Raw genomic sequence first — 15728 nt, 5'->3', positions numbered from 1 at the left:
TTGAACTTAAATTAGCTTACACTCGCTTAAAAGTTAACTTTTTCACAACTTTATTTACGCTGATGTCCAAAAATTATATTAATCGTCAGAACAACTCGCCGCTCGCCGCTTACTAACCGTCCCGCCTGTCCAACGACAACCACCCGTACGCACCACTATCGCATTCATTGTGTGACCGACGTAACCACTACCAACACAAGTAAACAAACAAACGACCAAATCAGCACTGGCGTCGCGCAAACGCGCCCACAGCGCCGGCATGTGACGCGTCCGTCGCTCGAACCTTGGCGATAGCAACGCTGTGACTTCAGTGCGAATTCGGCGCATGACGGTGACGGAACAACGGCGAGTAGTACGAGTAGTTGTAAAGCGCGAGCGTTCGTTGTAAAGCCGCAGCAAAATAGTTGTGGCGAATAATTGTTGTTTAGCAATAAATTACTCGGTTTCTCATGCATTAATTGCCGATAAAAATCTTCAAATAAACGTCAGCTATTGCATGAAATCAAGTGTGAAGTGTGTATGTTTGTACATACATACATATATCGCCGTTAATTTTGTTAATACAATAAAATGACAGCAGTGTGTCATCGCGCAAAGTCTTGGCAATATTCGGCAAAGCGTGTGAAGAAAGTTTGTGCCAACAAAAAGTCGTTAGAAATTGTCTTGCTGCGCTTGTAGCGGTTGTTGTTTTTGTCAACGTATGCGCTTACGTCAAACTCGTTTAACTGGTGTTAGAAAACAGCTGATGCCGTGTCGACAACAACAAAAGTGAACAACTGTGTGGAGAAACAAAAATCAAAACAAAGAAGAATAGAAATGACAGAAAATTAAAATAAAATAAAACAATTTTCGTAACTACGGATTTATATAACAATAAATATAAAACTAAAATAAGAAATCGGCAGTGTCATTACTTATATAGTATATGAATAAATTAAATATGGACTATGCATATCCATAAAGCGCCAGATGTCAGTTGACTAATCGAGCGCGCTGCAACGGACATATAAACAAAAAGCAGCGCGCAATCCCGCACCGCGCGCGCCTTAGTCAATCCCAGCCGTTAGCAGGCCAAAGCGCCGTGAAAGCGACTGATCGCCGATGAGTGAGTGACGCGCGTGTACAAAAACAGCGTTGCTTGCCTAAGAATTGGTGCGACTGATCGATCGACCGCGTCGTCGGCGCGTGTTTATCATGTTTAATTAGCTCAGACGCCCCTAATAAAACAAGTTAAAACCAAAGTTCGATAAAAATTCAAATATACAGTGAGATTGTAAATAAATAAACTCATAAACCACAGTTTGGCAGCTAATGGTACGACAGTTTTATTTGCCAAACAGCAAAGTTGAATTGTTTCATAACCACAGAAACGTCTAATATCAAAAACTGCAAACTAAACATGTCCAACGCTTTACAAAACCCCGTTGACATTGTGTCGCTGGCGCGCAATAGTTCGGACTCGCATATCGAGCGTTTAAACGCGCAGAAAAATGAGTCCAAACTGTTTCTCATCAAGTCGTACAGCTTCATCGATAAATCACTAAAAAGTCATGCGTTGCCGCAGAAGTCTAAGCAACGCGCAGAAAATTTTACTAGTTTCCGCCATATAGACGCGCTGCTACTCCACGCTGCGACCGCAAAACCGCCAGCAAGTGCCAAAAATGAACAAAATAAAACAAATGCGAAAGCGAAAGCGCAAAAATGCAAAGCGCATAAGACCGATTCAGACGAGGACGAGGATTTACGTGCCTTGCTGCGACATCCCTCCGTCATTATGGAGGGTGTGGAGAGTGAAATGCATGTGCGTCCGAAATCGATGCCAAGTGCGGCAATGACGAACACGCGGCCGCCACCAGACCCGGCGGCGTCACCGCCGCCTACAGGGAAATCGAACAAATCCAAACAAAATGACTTCAAACGCGAGTCATTCTTGCGTCACAGTCTGCAATCGATACGCCGCAGCTTCAGCTCGCATAAGAAGTTTGCCGGTTTCGGGCATAATGCCACAAATGCCAACGCAACTAACAAAGCAGCGCGTGCGGAGGCAACTAAAACTTGCTCATCCTCATCTTCATCATCATCATCATCAACGACATCAACCACCTCCTCCACCACCTCGACAGCGTCGGCGGCCTCCAGACATTCGGGCAGCAACGGTATAGCGTGTAGTAAAAGTGAAAAAGTTGGCATTATTATTAAGCTGAATGACAATACCGCCTGTTGGGCGGACGGAACAGGCGAAATTGGCTGCTGTGATATCGGGAGTGTTGGTAGTCAACGCAAGTTAAGGGCGCGGGGGAAGGAATTGTGTGCAAGGTAAGCTTTCAGCAACTTAAAAGTTTTCTATGCTTAATGCATACTCAATACATTAGATTTGTTGTAAAAGTGTGCATGTGTATGAAAACTGCTCGTCACAAGGTCAAGTGGTTTGACATTCGCCGCGGGTGTATGAATATAAGGCTTTGAATTAAATACTATTCAGTTGTGTTTATAAATCGTGCGCTTTGTTGCCTACTGAAAGCAAAGAAAGTTGCTTTTGATTTGAGGGGTTATATGCTTGTATGTACATAAAGACGCACAACTTAATTCAACTTAAGCATGCGAAAATTTAGGGCTTAAGGTTTGGTGTTATGGGCCGAACCCATAAACTAACTTCTATTACCTCTCCGGTATTTATAGAGCTTGGGGGCTTGGTAGGCGCTAGTCAACAACCAAATTGTGCGAATGCAAGATCCTTCCGGCCTAAAGTGAACCATAAGAGGTCCTCCGCACTACTTGCACTTAGTAAAGTCAATCTGGCAGCTGTTGTAGGCTTTCTTTCCTCACGGGGTACAAGTTAATATTTTGTCAGACGGTCTTAGCTAAAGCTGTTTGGAGCAAGGCGAAGTGAAATCATATTGTAACACACACTCGTACGTTACGAGTTTTCGAGAGAAAAGTTCTGGGAAAGATTTATGGTCCTTTGCGTGTTGGCCACGGCGAATATCGCATACGATGCAACGATGAGCTGTATGAGATATACGTCGGTATTGACATTGTTCAGCAAATTAAAAGATAGCGGCTACGCCAGCTCTGGAAGTATTCGACGCAGTACCCGCCGGGGAAAGCAGAGGAAGAGGAAGACTTCCACACCGGAGAAGGTGGAGAAGGACCCGGCTTCGCTTGGGATTTCCAATTGGAGCCATCTTGCGAAAAAAAACGACTAGCGCGCTGTTGTTAACTCGGCTATAACTGCGTAAGCGGTTTCTACGCCAGTAAAGAAGTGAAGAAGATCCATCGATTTTGGAGCAACCCTACGACTTATTGAAAAGTTGCAAAGCGTCCTTCGAAATCCATTATTTTATCCAATTTCTACTTAATGTATCATTCAATTCTACAAATGAAACTCCTGAGGCACTATTACATCGCCGCAATTATTTATTGACATAATTAAGAGCCTCCAATTGTCAGATAGCACTTAGTTACCATATAAACGCCTTCTGCACTAACAATAAGCTTCACCTTGAACTCTCTTTGGCACACATGCATCCATCTTAGCTAGCACGCGCGCCTTCAATCAGAAAATCCGCTGCACGTGAACTCCTCTACACCTTTGGCATGTACTGAAATGCTGCAAGAACAGCAAAAACACGCTCAGTTGGCAACTTTTCAAACAATCATTTGGAATGGCACGGCGTATGAAGAACTCTAAGTTCCAGCGAAGAGATGAGAAGCGTTCGGTTGTCTGTTGCAGAAAATTGGCCAGCGCCCAGCATATATTTGCGCGCCGGAAACAGGATGTGCTGCTTGGCGTACTAAGTGGCAAGATGGCCGGCAAAGTTGCCGCTTGTAAGCACTGTTGCAACAAGGACAGACATTTGCGTGGCAGCCAACTATGCAAGCCCAAAGCGATGGCGTGTATGTAAACGTGTGAGAGTGTGTGTTACAAGATGGCGGAATGGCAAACAAAGTGCTAACTTGCCGCAGGAAGTTGCAACGTGGCGTGCATACTGCAACTATGTGTGCGTGTGTAGCAAATCGCGTGCTTGCATTTGAGTGTGGGATTTCGCAACGTGTGCTTTGCCTGCAACGCTAATTGCGGCGTTCATAGTTTTGCTTTTATTTATTAAATTTTAAAAGCTTTAAAAGACTTGGAATTCGAACTCGAGTTTTGTTTGTGCCCGAAATGCTTTGTTGTTGTTGTAGTAGCAGAAATAATTCCTAGACAAATTTTTACGAAGCTGCCGAGCTGCCTACCCTTGGTCGAATTGGAATCTCGGTCCTTAAAATCTCGGTTTTAAGACCCCACTCTGTACCTTTCAACCAATTTTAATATTTCAATTATACATTTATTGCACGCATCCAGCTGCTCATTTATTTAAACATAAATAATTTGGAATTTGAACTTTTCAAAACATTCCTAATAAGAATCGCGAGCTCATGCAACAACTGAAATTTTACTAAAAAGTTCACGACACGTTTATCTGCACTTCGTCACTGGCGCAATCAGCATTTCTCACGCTGGTGTAAAAAAATGGCACGAAATACACCAGGCTACGCATAAATTAGTTAAAGAGCAATTTGTTGGTTCTTCAGCGCCAGACACACCTCACACGCGTGAGCTGCCGTCTTTAGCGCGCTTTTATTGCTCGCTTCACTTATTTCGCAATTTGCATGCATCATTTGAAGGAATGTATAAATAAATAAATAATGACACTTCCACAGCCTAAAAGTTACACCGAGAAAATGACAACCAAACGTCATTTTATTAGAGAGCTTAATGTCAATTTAGGTGGCTGTCATGTGTAGTGTAGCTAATGGTAGGTGTAGATGCTGCAATTTAGCAAGCGCTGACATGCGCTGGTATAAATAGTAGTGACACATTTGCCGTATAATTAAGTATTTGCATACGGACTCTAAATTGTTGATGTTATCTGGGCCATGCGGCAATCATTTGCTAGTTATCGCTTGATTTTTGAGTGAAGTGGTGAGTGGTGAATTCACATATAGGGCTAGGTTTCGAAATTTTATAAAAGTTGAAACGGTTATTGATTTTCTTTTTATTTGTATATCTTTTGTATACCTACATACATATATTGGTAGTCGAAAAAGTCTTTTCGTATTTTGTCAATAGATGTCGTTGCAGTCGTATATCTCCAGTGCTACCAATCACATTGGGTCATAGCATATATTGTTGAAAAGGTGATATTTTAAGCATCATTTAACCAAAAAAATTTGAATTTGGGGAAGTTAAAAAAAGTTACAGCTGTTCAAAAATGGGTGAAAATAATGAAGAAATTCGCTAAGGAGCTTAACATTCATCATCAAACGGTTTTGAAACATTTAAAAAAGGCTGGCTGAAATCGAACCATTTCTGAAGCGAATGGCTACAGGAGGCGGAAAGTGGGCCAAATGTGACAATAATATGCGAAAAAGATCATGGTCCAAGCGCGGTGAAGTTCAACAAATGGTCGCAAAGCCCGCATTGACGCCACGAAGGGTTAAGCTGAGTGTTTGGTGAGATTGGAAAGGAATCATCCACTATGAGCAGCTCCCGCCTGGTCGAATGATTGATTCTACATTTTACTGTCAACAACTGATAAGATTGAAGCAAGCAATCGAAAAAAACTGATCAATAGAAAGGGCTTCGTCTTCCATCAGGACAACGCTAGACAACATACATCTTTGATGATTCGGCAAAAACTCGGAGAGAAGCTTTAATGCATCCAGCCCTGACCATGTACCATCGGACTACCATTTGTTTCGGTCAATGCAGAATTCCCTTAATATAGTAATGTTGGCTTTAAGAGAAGCCTGTGAAAATTACTTGTCGCAGTTTCTCGCCGAGAAACCAGAAAAGTTTTACACTGATCGCATAATGTCTCGCATTTTTATTGCCTGAACAGGGTACTGGTATCGTTCTGGGATTAGCTTTTTTCTCTCCAATAATTTATTGCTAAAATGTTCGACTTTTGCAAAATTACCGAATTGTAGAATCACACTTGAAAAACATGTCACATATCAATCATTGCTCGCAGTACCGTTGACCGCCACCAATCAAATTAAGGCAATCAGTAATTTAAAACCAAATAAATGCACATTTAAATTGATATTGAATATCTGTGGCAATAATATGTACATTTGTTGCAAACTTCATCAATTAATTGACCCACTTGCCTGCCATAGCAATTGCAATTGCAACTGCAACTGCAACTGCAACAATTGGTGATTACACTTAAATTTGCGAGCGCTCAATTGACTGTCACTTGAGTAGGCAGACATCAATTAAGCAGCAAAAGTGAAGTGCAACAAAAACATAGGAGAATTTATGTGTTAAGTTTTAAAAGTACTGCAACTGGCAGAAGACAGAACAAATAGAATTTCGAATCTAGTAAATATTGTATAATGAGTATGTGTTCGTAGATTTCTGTGCGCGTTGTGAAACTATATGCAGCGCTTTGATATCTACTTGCGGCCAATTAGCACAAAATTTATGGTTTGCTTTAAAGCCAAATAAAAATGTTGTACAACATTTTCAAGCATTGAAAGTAATAAAAACGTTTGTATTCGAAATATCGCCAACAGATGCCACAATAAAATTGCAACATTGTCTGCCACACAAACGGCACAATCGCCGCGCGATCTCAATTTACTTTCAATTTATTTTACATCTTTGCTTCACTCTTTTATGTTGCTGTCATGACTGGCCATGCCGCCCACAGCTTTGCAGTGCGGTGTGCAGCATAAATATAAACAAAAGCTTACATAATAGAGCTGCAATTGGTGCATTGCCTGTCAAAGTGTTTTTTGTACCCTAAAAGTGATGCATTAAGTATGTTTGCCACGAAGTTTGTATACACGTATTAGTCTCTCAGTTTGCTACAGAGTATTATAGTTTTGTTCACCTAACAGTTGTCCGTATCACCTAAAACTAATCGAGATAAATATAGGGTTATATATACTATATACATGATCAGGATAACGAGAAAAGTTGAAATCCGGTTGACTGTCTGTCTGTCCGTCCGTCCGCCCATAATGTTTAATGTATATATTTCCTAAACCACTTAAGCTACAACAACCAAATTTGCTGAGTACAAATCTTATAAGAACTTCTACCAGCAGTGTGAAAATGGATGAAATCGGAGGATAACCCCGCTCACTCCCCATATAACGGTACTGTTAAAAACTACTAAAAGCGCGATAAATCAATAACTAAATACACCAGAAATATTAAATTTTACCACCGAGATGGTAAGACAGAGCTTTATAGGAGCCAGTGTGGAAATGGGACGATGGGCGTGGCACCGCCCATTTTTTGTTGAATTCCCATATCTCGAGACCCGACCCACCTCTTGACAAAATTTAGTGCGTGGCATTCTGGACGAAATCGGACAACAACCACGCCTACTTCCCATATAGCACAATTTTAAATTCCACTTGATTCTTTTACTTTCCAGTACAAAAATCAAGAAACAGTTAATATTGTTCCAGTACAAAAATCAAGAAAGAAAGAAATATTGTGTGATTAAAATTTGCACGAATAATGCCTTTAGTGTACGTCACTTTATGACAACAACTTTTTTAAATCGAATAAAAACTGTTCAACCCCATAGGTACCGGTACCTAGGTACCTATAGTTGACTTTTGATCGAAAATGTCGGTCAATGTGTGATATATGTATATAACTGAAATTAAGGTATAATCCTTTTATAATGGTATGTCTGTATGTCAAAAATGGGTTGAATCGGACCAATACTTCCCTTAGCCCCATATACTTAACATAATGATTTTCGAACTTCCGGGTGACTTTGTACCGCATATATCGGCCAATATGTAGGTTATCCTAATGAAAATAAGACAACATGATTTATTCATGACAGTGTATCTTTGTGCCTAAAATAGTTAAATTGGAGCAAAAACTTGACCCCCATATAACTAATAACAAGATTTTCGAACATCCAGCTGACTTTACTCTATATGATTGGTTTTACACCTTAAAGTATTTCCCTGGCTTTGATTCTTGCAAGTTGCAAGAGTATAAAGTGTTCGGTTGCACCCGAACTTAGCCCTTCCTTACTTGTTTTGTTTTGTTTTTATTTCAAGCCACTGTACCATCAACGCCTGAGGTGGCCGCACACCGGAGATAAGAATTCAGAAAAAATAGCAAAAAGTTATGAAAATATTACTGGATTAAGACAATTGGTTCATATATGCACAGTCGTAGGTACTATGTACATATATGTGTACATACTTGTATATACATTTGCATTTTGAGAAGAAAGCTACACAAAATGCTCATAAGTTCTACAGAGCAAAATAATTCAATTGAAAAATTACACAAAAAATACACATTTTTACATTTGCATACACATATTTACATACTGACATATGTACATATGTACATATTTTGAACTCACATACATATGCACATATACAGCACTCATCTTGCTCATTTGCGTACTATATCACTCTTATGACATCAATTACAGCTCTTTTTCGAATCGGTTCTAGTGTAGGCGGCATTGTGGTAAATACTAAAACAATTCATGTACATTATGAGAGTTTCACGGATGCACACTATTTTCAATTATAAACAGGGTTGCCACGTTTTGGAAAAATGTTGAGGTGTTTGTTTAAATGTATACTAGTTTTTAGAACTCTCAGATGATGCAAACATTGAACGTTTGCTAGACACTTTCATCTAATTTCTGTTGTGTGCGTCTTGAGTTTCTCCAATAAATACGTGTCATACAGCTAAACCACTTTTTCATGACAGAAATACAGCCATTTCATTACCTAAAATTCGAAGTTTTTTTCATGATTGAAATATACTCTAAAGTTTGCCATTTCATGCTCTAAAATTCGAGGGTCTTTAGTTTGAAATATAATAGGCTTACCAGTGTGACCATGAAAAAAGGCGAGAATTTTTTTAAAAGAAAGTACTAGATTGAATGTTTCGAAGTTCTTGGACGTAATAATATTATTTTTAGCTATATTAAAAAAAAAAAAAAAAAATTTTACAAAAATATTGAAAAATAACCTAGTTTTCTGTCTGCGGAAGTTCAAAAAAAAAGTGCCTCAACTGGACATTTAAATATCTTGAAACAAAAAAATTCAAAATGTTTATTAAACTTAAATATATTTTCTATACAATGGACTACGATCTTTGAAAAATATCAAAAATTAAGAAAATGGCGCCATTTTGAAAAAAAAAATCGTTTTTTTACGAAAAAAATTGTCGTTTTTTTAATGCCAAATTGACAATTTTAAACCAATCAAAAAGATCGTAGCTCATTGTATAGTAAATGTATTCAACAATTCTCTGTTTCAATTTGAAGTTTTTTTTGAAAAATGTCGTTTCGAGAAAAACGCGTTTAAAGTGTCACTTACTATATATATTTGCACCTCTGAGCGGTCGATGTTTAGAACGCTGCCATTCAAAAACTATTCAAGATACGACCTTGCCGATTTCACAGGATATTTTTGAATATATGCTATTTTTTTTTTTTTTTTGAAAAGTCGCCATATCGCTAAATTTTTTTTTTTTTAATTTGAAAAAAAAAAATGGCGGTTTAAACAAAAATTATCGAATTTGGCTTTTTTTTAACTTTTTTTTGAAAAAATTAAAGCTTCCATAGCGCGATAGCGAATGACGTTAGAAATGTTCTCTCCGAATTGGAACTAGATATCTTCAAAACTCTTCCTTTGAGAGTAGAAACCGTTTTTAAAAAATCCATTTTGAGAAAAACGCGTTTAAAGATTGGAGTCGCTATGTTCCGCACTCTGTTCTCCTTTTTACAAGAAACGCTGTAGTGAGAGAATAAACATTATTATAGTGTAAAAGTTAAAAAAAATTGATTTCTCGAAAATTTCACAGTGAGATGATCCCTTTAATAAAAAGCATTAAGTTTCTTCTCTCATTTTCAAACATATAAACACAATTGAATATAACCACATGGCATCTCTCTCGCATACACTGCACAACAACAACAAGCGCTAGTAGTCAGCGCACAGCTTCGTTGCTTCCAACAGCAAACTAGCGAATTGCTATGCTGGAATGTGCTCAGCAAAACATTAAACATTCAATACTCTCGACTCGAATCGAACGCTTCACATCGCGTACAATGAAGAAGCTGATGCGCAGCAGCTGGAGAAGCCGTCTCGCATGTGGTATTCTCCGCTCCAAGTGACCAAGTGAAGAAAGCTATTGTTCAATGGAAGTCACCATATCGTCGTATACGAAAGGATATATTAATAAAATAGTGAAAAGTCAGGGTAGTCTTTATTTTTGTGCGGTTTTATTACCACTACGTTCGTTTGTGACGCTTGAGAAATCATTGCCGGTACGTGCTTTGTGCACTTTCCAAGACTTTTCCGTAGTTTTACCGCATCCAAAGTGCGTATTTACTTTCGCGTGCTGACCTTAGCGGCATTGCCAATTACAGGTGCTATATTTGTCAGAAAAGTATATAATAACTTTTGTGAAATAAAATTTATTTGTGGCTGAAGTGGAAATTAATGAAGCCTCTAAAGTTTTAAACTAAATTAATGTGTTATTAAATCTTAAGGTGAAGTGTGAAATGTGAAATTTTTTTATGACAATTATTTATTATTTTAACTAGATACAAGCAGTGATTGCAGGAAGTCACTCATTATACTGAAGCCAACTGCAAATTGCGCCATTTGAATATTTCTAAAGAAGGCCAAGCGCAAAATTAAAAACAGAAACGAAAGCAATTTCAAACTAAAATATATTCGAAATTATAAAATAAATAAATAAAATGTTTGCTTAAAATAATACATTTCAAACAAATCAAAGCAGTGATGTTTATTAAAACAAAAACAAATGAAAGTATATGGGAGGAATCACTTTTGACGTCAAACTGCCAAACGTCTGTATTTGCACAGCTTTTGGTGGGCGTTTACGACAGTATATACCTTATACCCTGAAAAGAGTATATAAGGTTTGTCACATCTCTCAGACCGCTATAACATATAGCTATTATACAAGTGAAGCGATAAGAACCAAGTTCTGGTTTAGAAAACTGTTTTTATTTGACAAATTGTCTTCATGACATGGATTTTTGTCCAATGCGAGGCTACAATCTCCGATCAAATTGTTCAGTTCAGACCATTGCAGCATACAGTTGTTATACAAACTGATCGATTCAAATCGTTTCTTTTTTTCAAATTCTTGCAGAAATTTGTTTATTTGTATAGGATATTCTAGCTTCGCTGCCGCCGAAGTTGTTTTTTTGTTTTTTTATTACTTTTAAACACTTCTTGCATATCACCTGAAATAAGCAATTACATATTTTTTATTTTCATACGCTGTTAGCAACTGCTGGCCCCTAGCGATTCCTTACAGGCTTTCTCTATTTCCGCGAACAAATTTTGCAAATAAATAAATGAGCAAATTGAGGCTGACAAAATTGAACTGATAAGCACATGAATGACTACATATAATATATATTTTTCAGCGACTACATTTTTATTTTTTTTTAACAAAACACGTCAATGAATGAGCTACAATAACATACAATGTGCTGATAACACTAACGCCGCTGTCACATGTGTAGGTATGTACATACATATGTGCGTATATTTGTTTAGAAATATCTTTTATTTGTACATATGTCAGTTGCTGTCGCAATGTGTTTTACACAAAATTAAAAAAAAAAATACAAAAAAAAAATTATAAATTTCGAAAGCATCCTCCCCTCTGCCCCATGTTTGTATGTATGCATAAATAGAAATATTGTTAATGATGCTTGAAAATAATTTAATTATTGTTTAATACAAGCAAATCTAAAAATAAAAATGGTTTTGTGCGCTAAAGCAAAGGAGAGGTGATAAGTTATAGTACAGATCTGTTGCCGTGGGGTTATCAAAATGCAAAAAATAGTATATTAAATTTTTTTGTAATAAAAATCTACATAGTTTCAGCAGATAAACTCTTAAAAACATTTATTGTGTTGGAAAGCTTTAAGTTGCTGCATACTTCTACCAATAAATTATAATATATTAGATAGTCGAAAAAGTCTTTTCGTATTTTGTCAATAGAAGACGATGTTGTATCAGTTCGTGTAGCACAACATGATGTGAAAGATGCACCTCGCTCTGGTCGACCTATCGTTGAAACAGTCGATGAAATAATGGAAAAGATTGACCAGGAGCGTCACATAAGCAGCCATGACATCGCTAAGGAGCTTAACATTCATCATCAAACGGTTTTGAACCATTTGAAAAGGCTGGCTACAAAAAAAAAGCTCGATGTTTGGGTACCACATGAATTATCTGTGAAAAATGTAATGGAGCGAATTAACCATTGGCGATTCTTTGCTGAAACGAAATGAAATCGAACCATTTCTGAAGCGAATGGTAACAGGAGACAAAAAATGGATGATATACGACAATAAAGTGGGGAAAAAAATCATGGTCCAAGCATGGTGAATCTCAACAAATGGTCGCAAAGCCAGGATTGACGCCTCGAAAAGTTATGCTGAGTGTTTGGTGGGATTGGAAAGGAATCATCCACTATAAGCTGCTCCAGCCTAGTCGAACGATTGATTCTACATTTTACCGCCAACAACTGATGAGATTGAAGCAAGCAATCGAAAAAAATGGCCAGAACTAATGAACAGAAAGAGCTTCGTCTTTTTTCAGGACAACGCCAGACCACACACATCTTTGATGACTCGGCAAAAACGTGAAGGGCTTGGTTAGGAAGTTCCACCACATAGCCCTGACCTTGCACCAACGGACTACCATTTGTTTCGGTCAATGCAGAACTCCCTTAATGGTGTAAAGTTGGCTTCAAGAAAAGCATGTGAAAATTACTTGTCGCAGTTGTTCGCCGAGAAACCAGAAATGTTTTACACTGATGGAATAATGTCTCTAGCGGAAAAATGGCAAAAATGATCATATTTGGTTCATTAAAATTTATTATAAATGTAAAAAAAATAAGTTGATGTTTGATTAGAAATACCAAAAGACCTTTTTGACTAAACGACAATGAAGCACAATAATTCTTTCGAACTACTCTCGATTGAAGGACAAGCCCTCTCCGAAAATCAGTGCCACACCTTCAACTTATTTTTTTTTTCAATTTAAAAAGTGTTGTTTTGGCAGAAAGTTTTAAATTTATCGTTTTTTATTTATAATAATCGGTCTTATTTTAGATTTATCGCATCTTCTGTAAAAAATCGGTGTTATTTTTATGTTTAAGTTATTCCAGTTATAATCAATTACCTGACGTCACAATTAAACACACGCATAAGCAGAATTTTTGTGAAATAATTGATTGTTTTTGTATAATTACTCTGACGTCCGTTTACATTCAATGGCCGCATATGTAAATACTGTGGTGTGATGCTGACTATACTAAAATTAGTTATTAAATGCAGGTTAACCTTTAAAAGTGATTTCCTCTGAAATATCGAGCTGCTAATATTGGAATCAAATCGTGTGTTGAAACCTGGAAATATTGCACTTTGCACTAAATTGCATTTATACACAGCTGAGCGTCAGTCAATAACAAATAAAGTTATTTCTCGTAATATTGTGCATTCAGCAAACGATTGTGATTAAGAGCTTAACGAGAAAACCCTAGAAAACTTTGTTGGTACGCAGTTTTTTCCTACAGCAGCAATCAACTATTTCCGTTGATTGTTTTATAGCAGTCCCAGTGACATAGAGCGCCAAGGGCATACAAATGTAATGTTAGCTATTGATTGCAAATTTAAAGTTGCAGTTTAAGTAATTTTATATGCATGTATTTTTTATGCTACTGAAAGTTATGTTTTACTACATTTTTTTCGTAATTTTTTCATTACAGGTATGCATTTAACAATGAAGATATTATGCTTCGTAAGTAAAATACATTTTTTTAAACTATTTGAGTTAAAACTTATTAGTAATAATGACAGCAACCACTTATAACAAAATATACATAAAACTTCTACCGCATAAAAACAAAATCTAATCAACGTTTCGTAAAGCAATATTTTATGATTTCATATTGCATAAATACACAGTAATCTTTAATAGCCTGAACCGTCTATTTTAAGTTAGCCACGAAGTTTGTAATATTCATACAGAAACATCGGAGACCCTATATATATATATATATATATATATATCTTTATATCTTTATATATAAAAAGTACGTGTCACGTTGTTTGTGCGCGATGGACGCCTAAACTGATGAACCGATTTTAGTAAAATTTAGCACACTGTCTCGAGTTCGAACCAACTTAGAAGATAGAATAGTAAAAACAATTCATAAATAAAAGAATTGTTCAGATCGGACCACTATGTGATATAGCTGCCGTACAAACTGATCGACAAAAATCAAGACCTTGTATGGAAACCTTTTTATTTGACGAAATATCTTCACAAAATTTGGCATGGATTATTGTCGAACGCACCGCCATAATCTCCGCACAAGTCGTTCAGATCGGACCACTATAACATATAGCTGTCATACAAACAGACCGATCAAAATGAAGATAAATATTTTATATACCCTTTTAAGATATAAGAAATGCACCTTTGAAGAGCATTATTGCTTCGGTGCAACCGAATATCGTTTTTTCTTTTTTTTTTTTAAATATTTTCAAAATGAATTTCCATCCGCGAATCTTATTCATGAACTACAAATAGCATTAACTGTCATTTACCTAATATAGAGGGTGTAATACTAAAAAATATTATGATTTATGTGCAATTAATTGTCGGCCTCAAATCGACTACTTTTGAAATGTCAATCCAGTAAATATTTAAGTATATAATAATGCAAATCAACTGTAAACAGCCGCTTGCTATGCCTCAATGTAATTGACATCTGTCAGTGTAAATGCAATAAGCAGTCAAATAAAATATGTTAACAAAGGGAGCAATTAAGTAACTGCATATAAGAATTATGTGCAATTAAGTGACATGCTAATTGTTAGTCGAATGTTGAATAGTGCTCGGTACATGCAATTACCACCAAGAAAAGTAGGAGAAATGTGACGTTTCGCTTATCTGGACAATTACAAATTAATAAAGATTTAATTAACTGCTTTAAATAGGCGTATCGCACATTTTACACAGTTTTTCCACCATTTTCGATCGGAACGAAGCGGAATAAATCCATCAAAAACCGCAATCGTCGGCCTTCGATAACTGATATGAAATATGCATTAGTTTCCAAACGGTCAGCCGTGAGCTCTATTCTTTGCGTCAATAAAAGCAGGGTTGAAATCGATATACTTCGCTGCTCAACCTTAGCAAACATTGAATCAAAGCAATGATTTGCATTCTATGACATTGTTTGTCGTAAAAAACCTACAAGTTCTATATGTCTTATCGTAGCTGCTCAAGCCTTACGTTAAATATATAATATAGGGGTTGTTAGGGCACCCTCAACTTAAGCAACCACTTAATTGTCTGGCTGGCTTTCGAGTCAAAGCGCACAATAAAGCCTATAGCAGCCGCGCACTAAGTCGGGTCAAGCGGGCCAGTCCACGTTTGACCAGACATTTGCTAATACGATTAAAATGTCGCCTATTACCGCAACTATTGGCTTCGTTTTTATATATTTTATAACTTTTCGCCTTCTTCCGTTTTCCTATATTGCATTAAATGTTAAAGAAGCGAGAAATCGTGTGCCTTGGCTGGATTTTAGTTTGGTTACCACGCGACTGTTAGGGGTTAAGGGTAAACGAACCTGCGTGCATCAAAAAGCATAAAGAGTGCTGCACTTC

General features: G+C 37.2%; 1 protein-coding gene across 3 annotated transcripts in view; it reads left to right on the top strand.

Annotated features, from left to right (window-relative positions):
• The window catches only part of LOC126760108 (uncharacterized), an 82388-nt gene that overhangs the window by 25354 nt on the left and 41306 nt on the right, over positions 1 to 15728 (top strand). Inside the window, exon 1 of one of the 3 annotated variants that reach the window (XM_050475516.1) lies at positions 1126 to 2316. The exons of 1 other annotated variant lie outside the window; for it this stretch is intronic. In XM_050475516.1, the coding sequence (XP_050331473.1) occupies positions 1400 to 2316 (917 nt within the window). In that variant the 5' untranslated portion in view covers positions 1126 to 1399. Of the gene's footprint in view, positions 1 to 1125; positions 2317 to 10056; positions 10376 to 15728 lie in introns of those variants that run through there. One more of the 3 variants, XM_050475520.1, reaches the window with a different exon arrangement.

The sequence above is a fragment of the Bactrocera neohumeralis genome, chromosome 5 (genome assembly GCF_024586455.1).
Source record: "Bactrocera neohumeralis isolate Rockhampton chromosome 5, APGP_CSIRO_Bneo_wtdbg2-racon-allhic-juicebox.fasta_v2, whole genome shotgun sequence".
Lineage (NCBI taxonomy): Eukaryota > Metazoa > Arthropoda > Insecta > Diptera > Tephritidae > Bactrocera > Bactrocera neohumeralis.
Note: the sequence above shows the minus strand (reverse complement) of the source record. Positions and strands in the feature narration are given on the sequence as shown.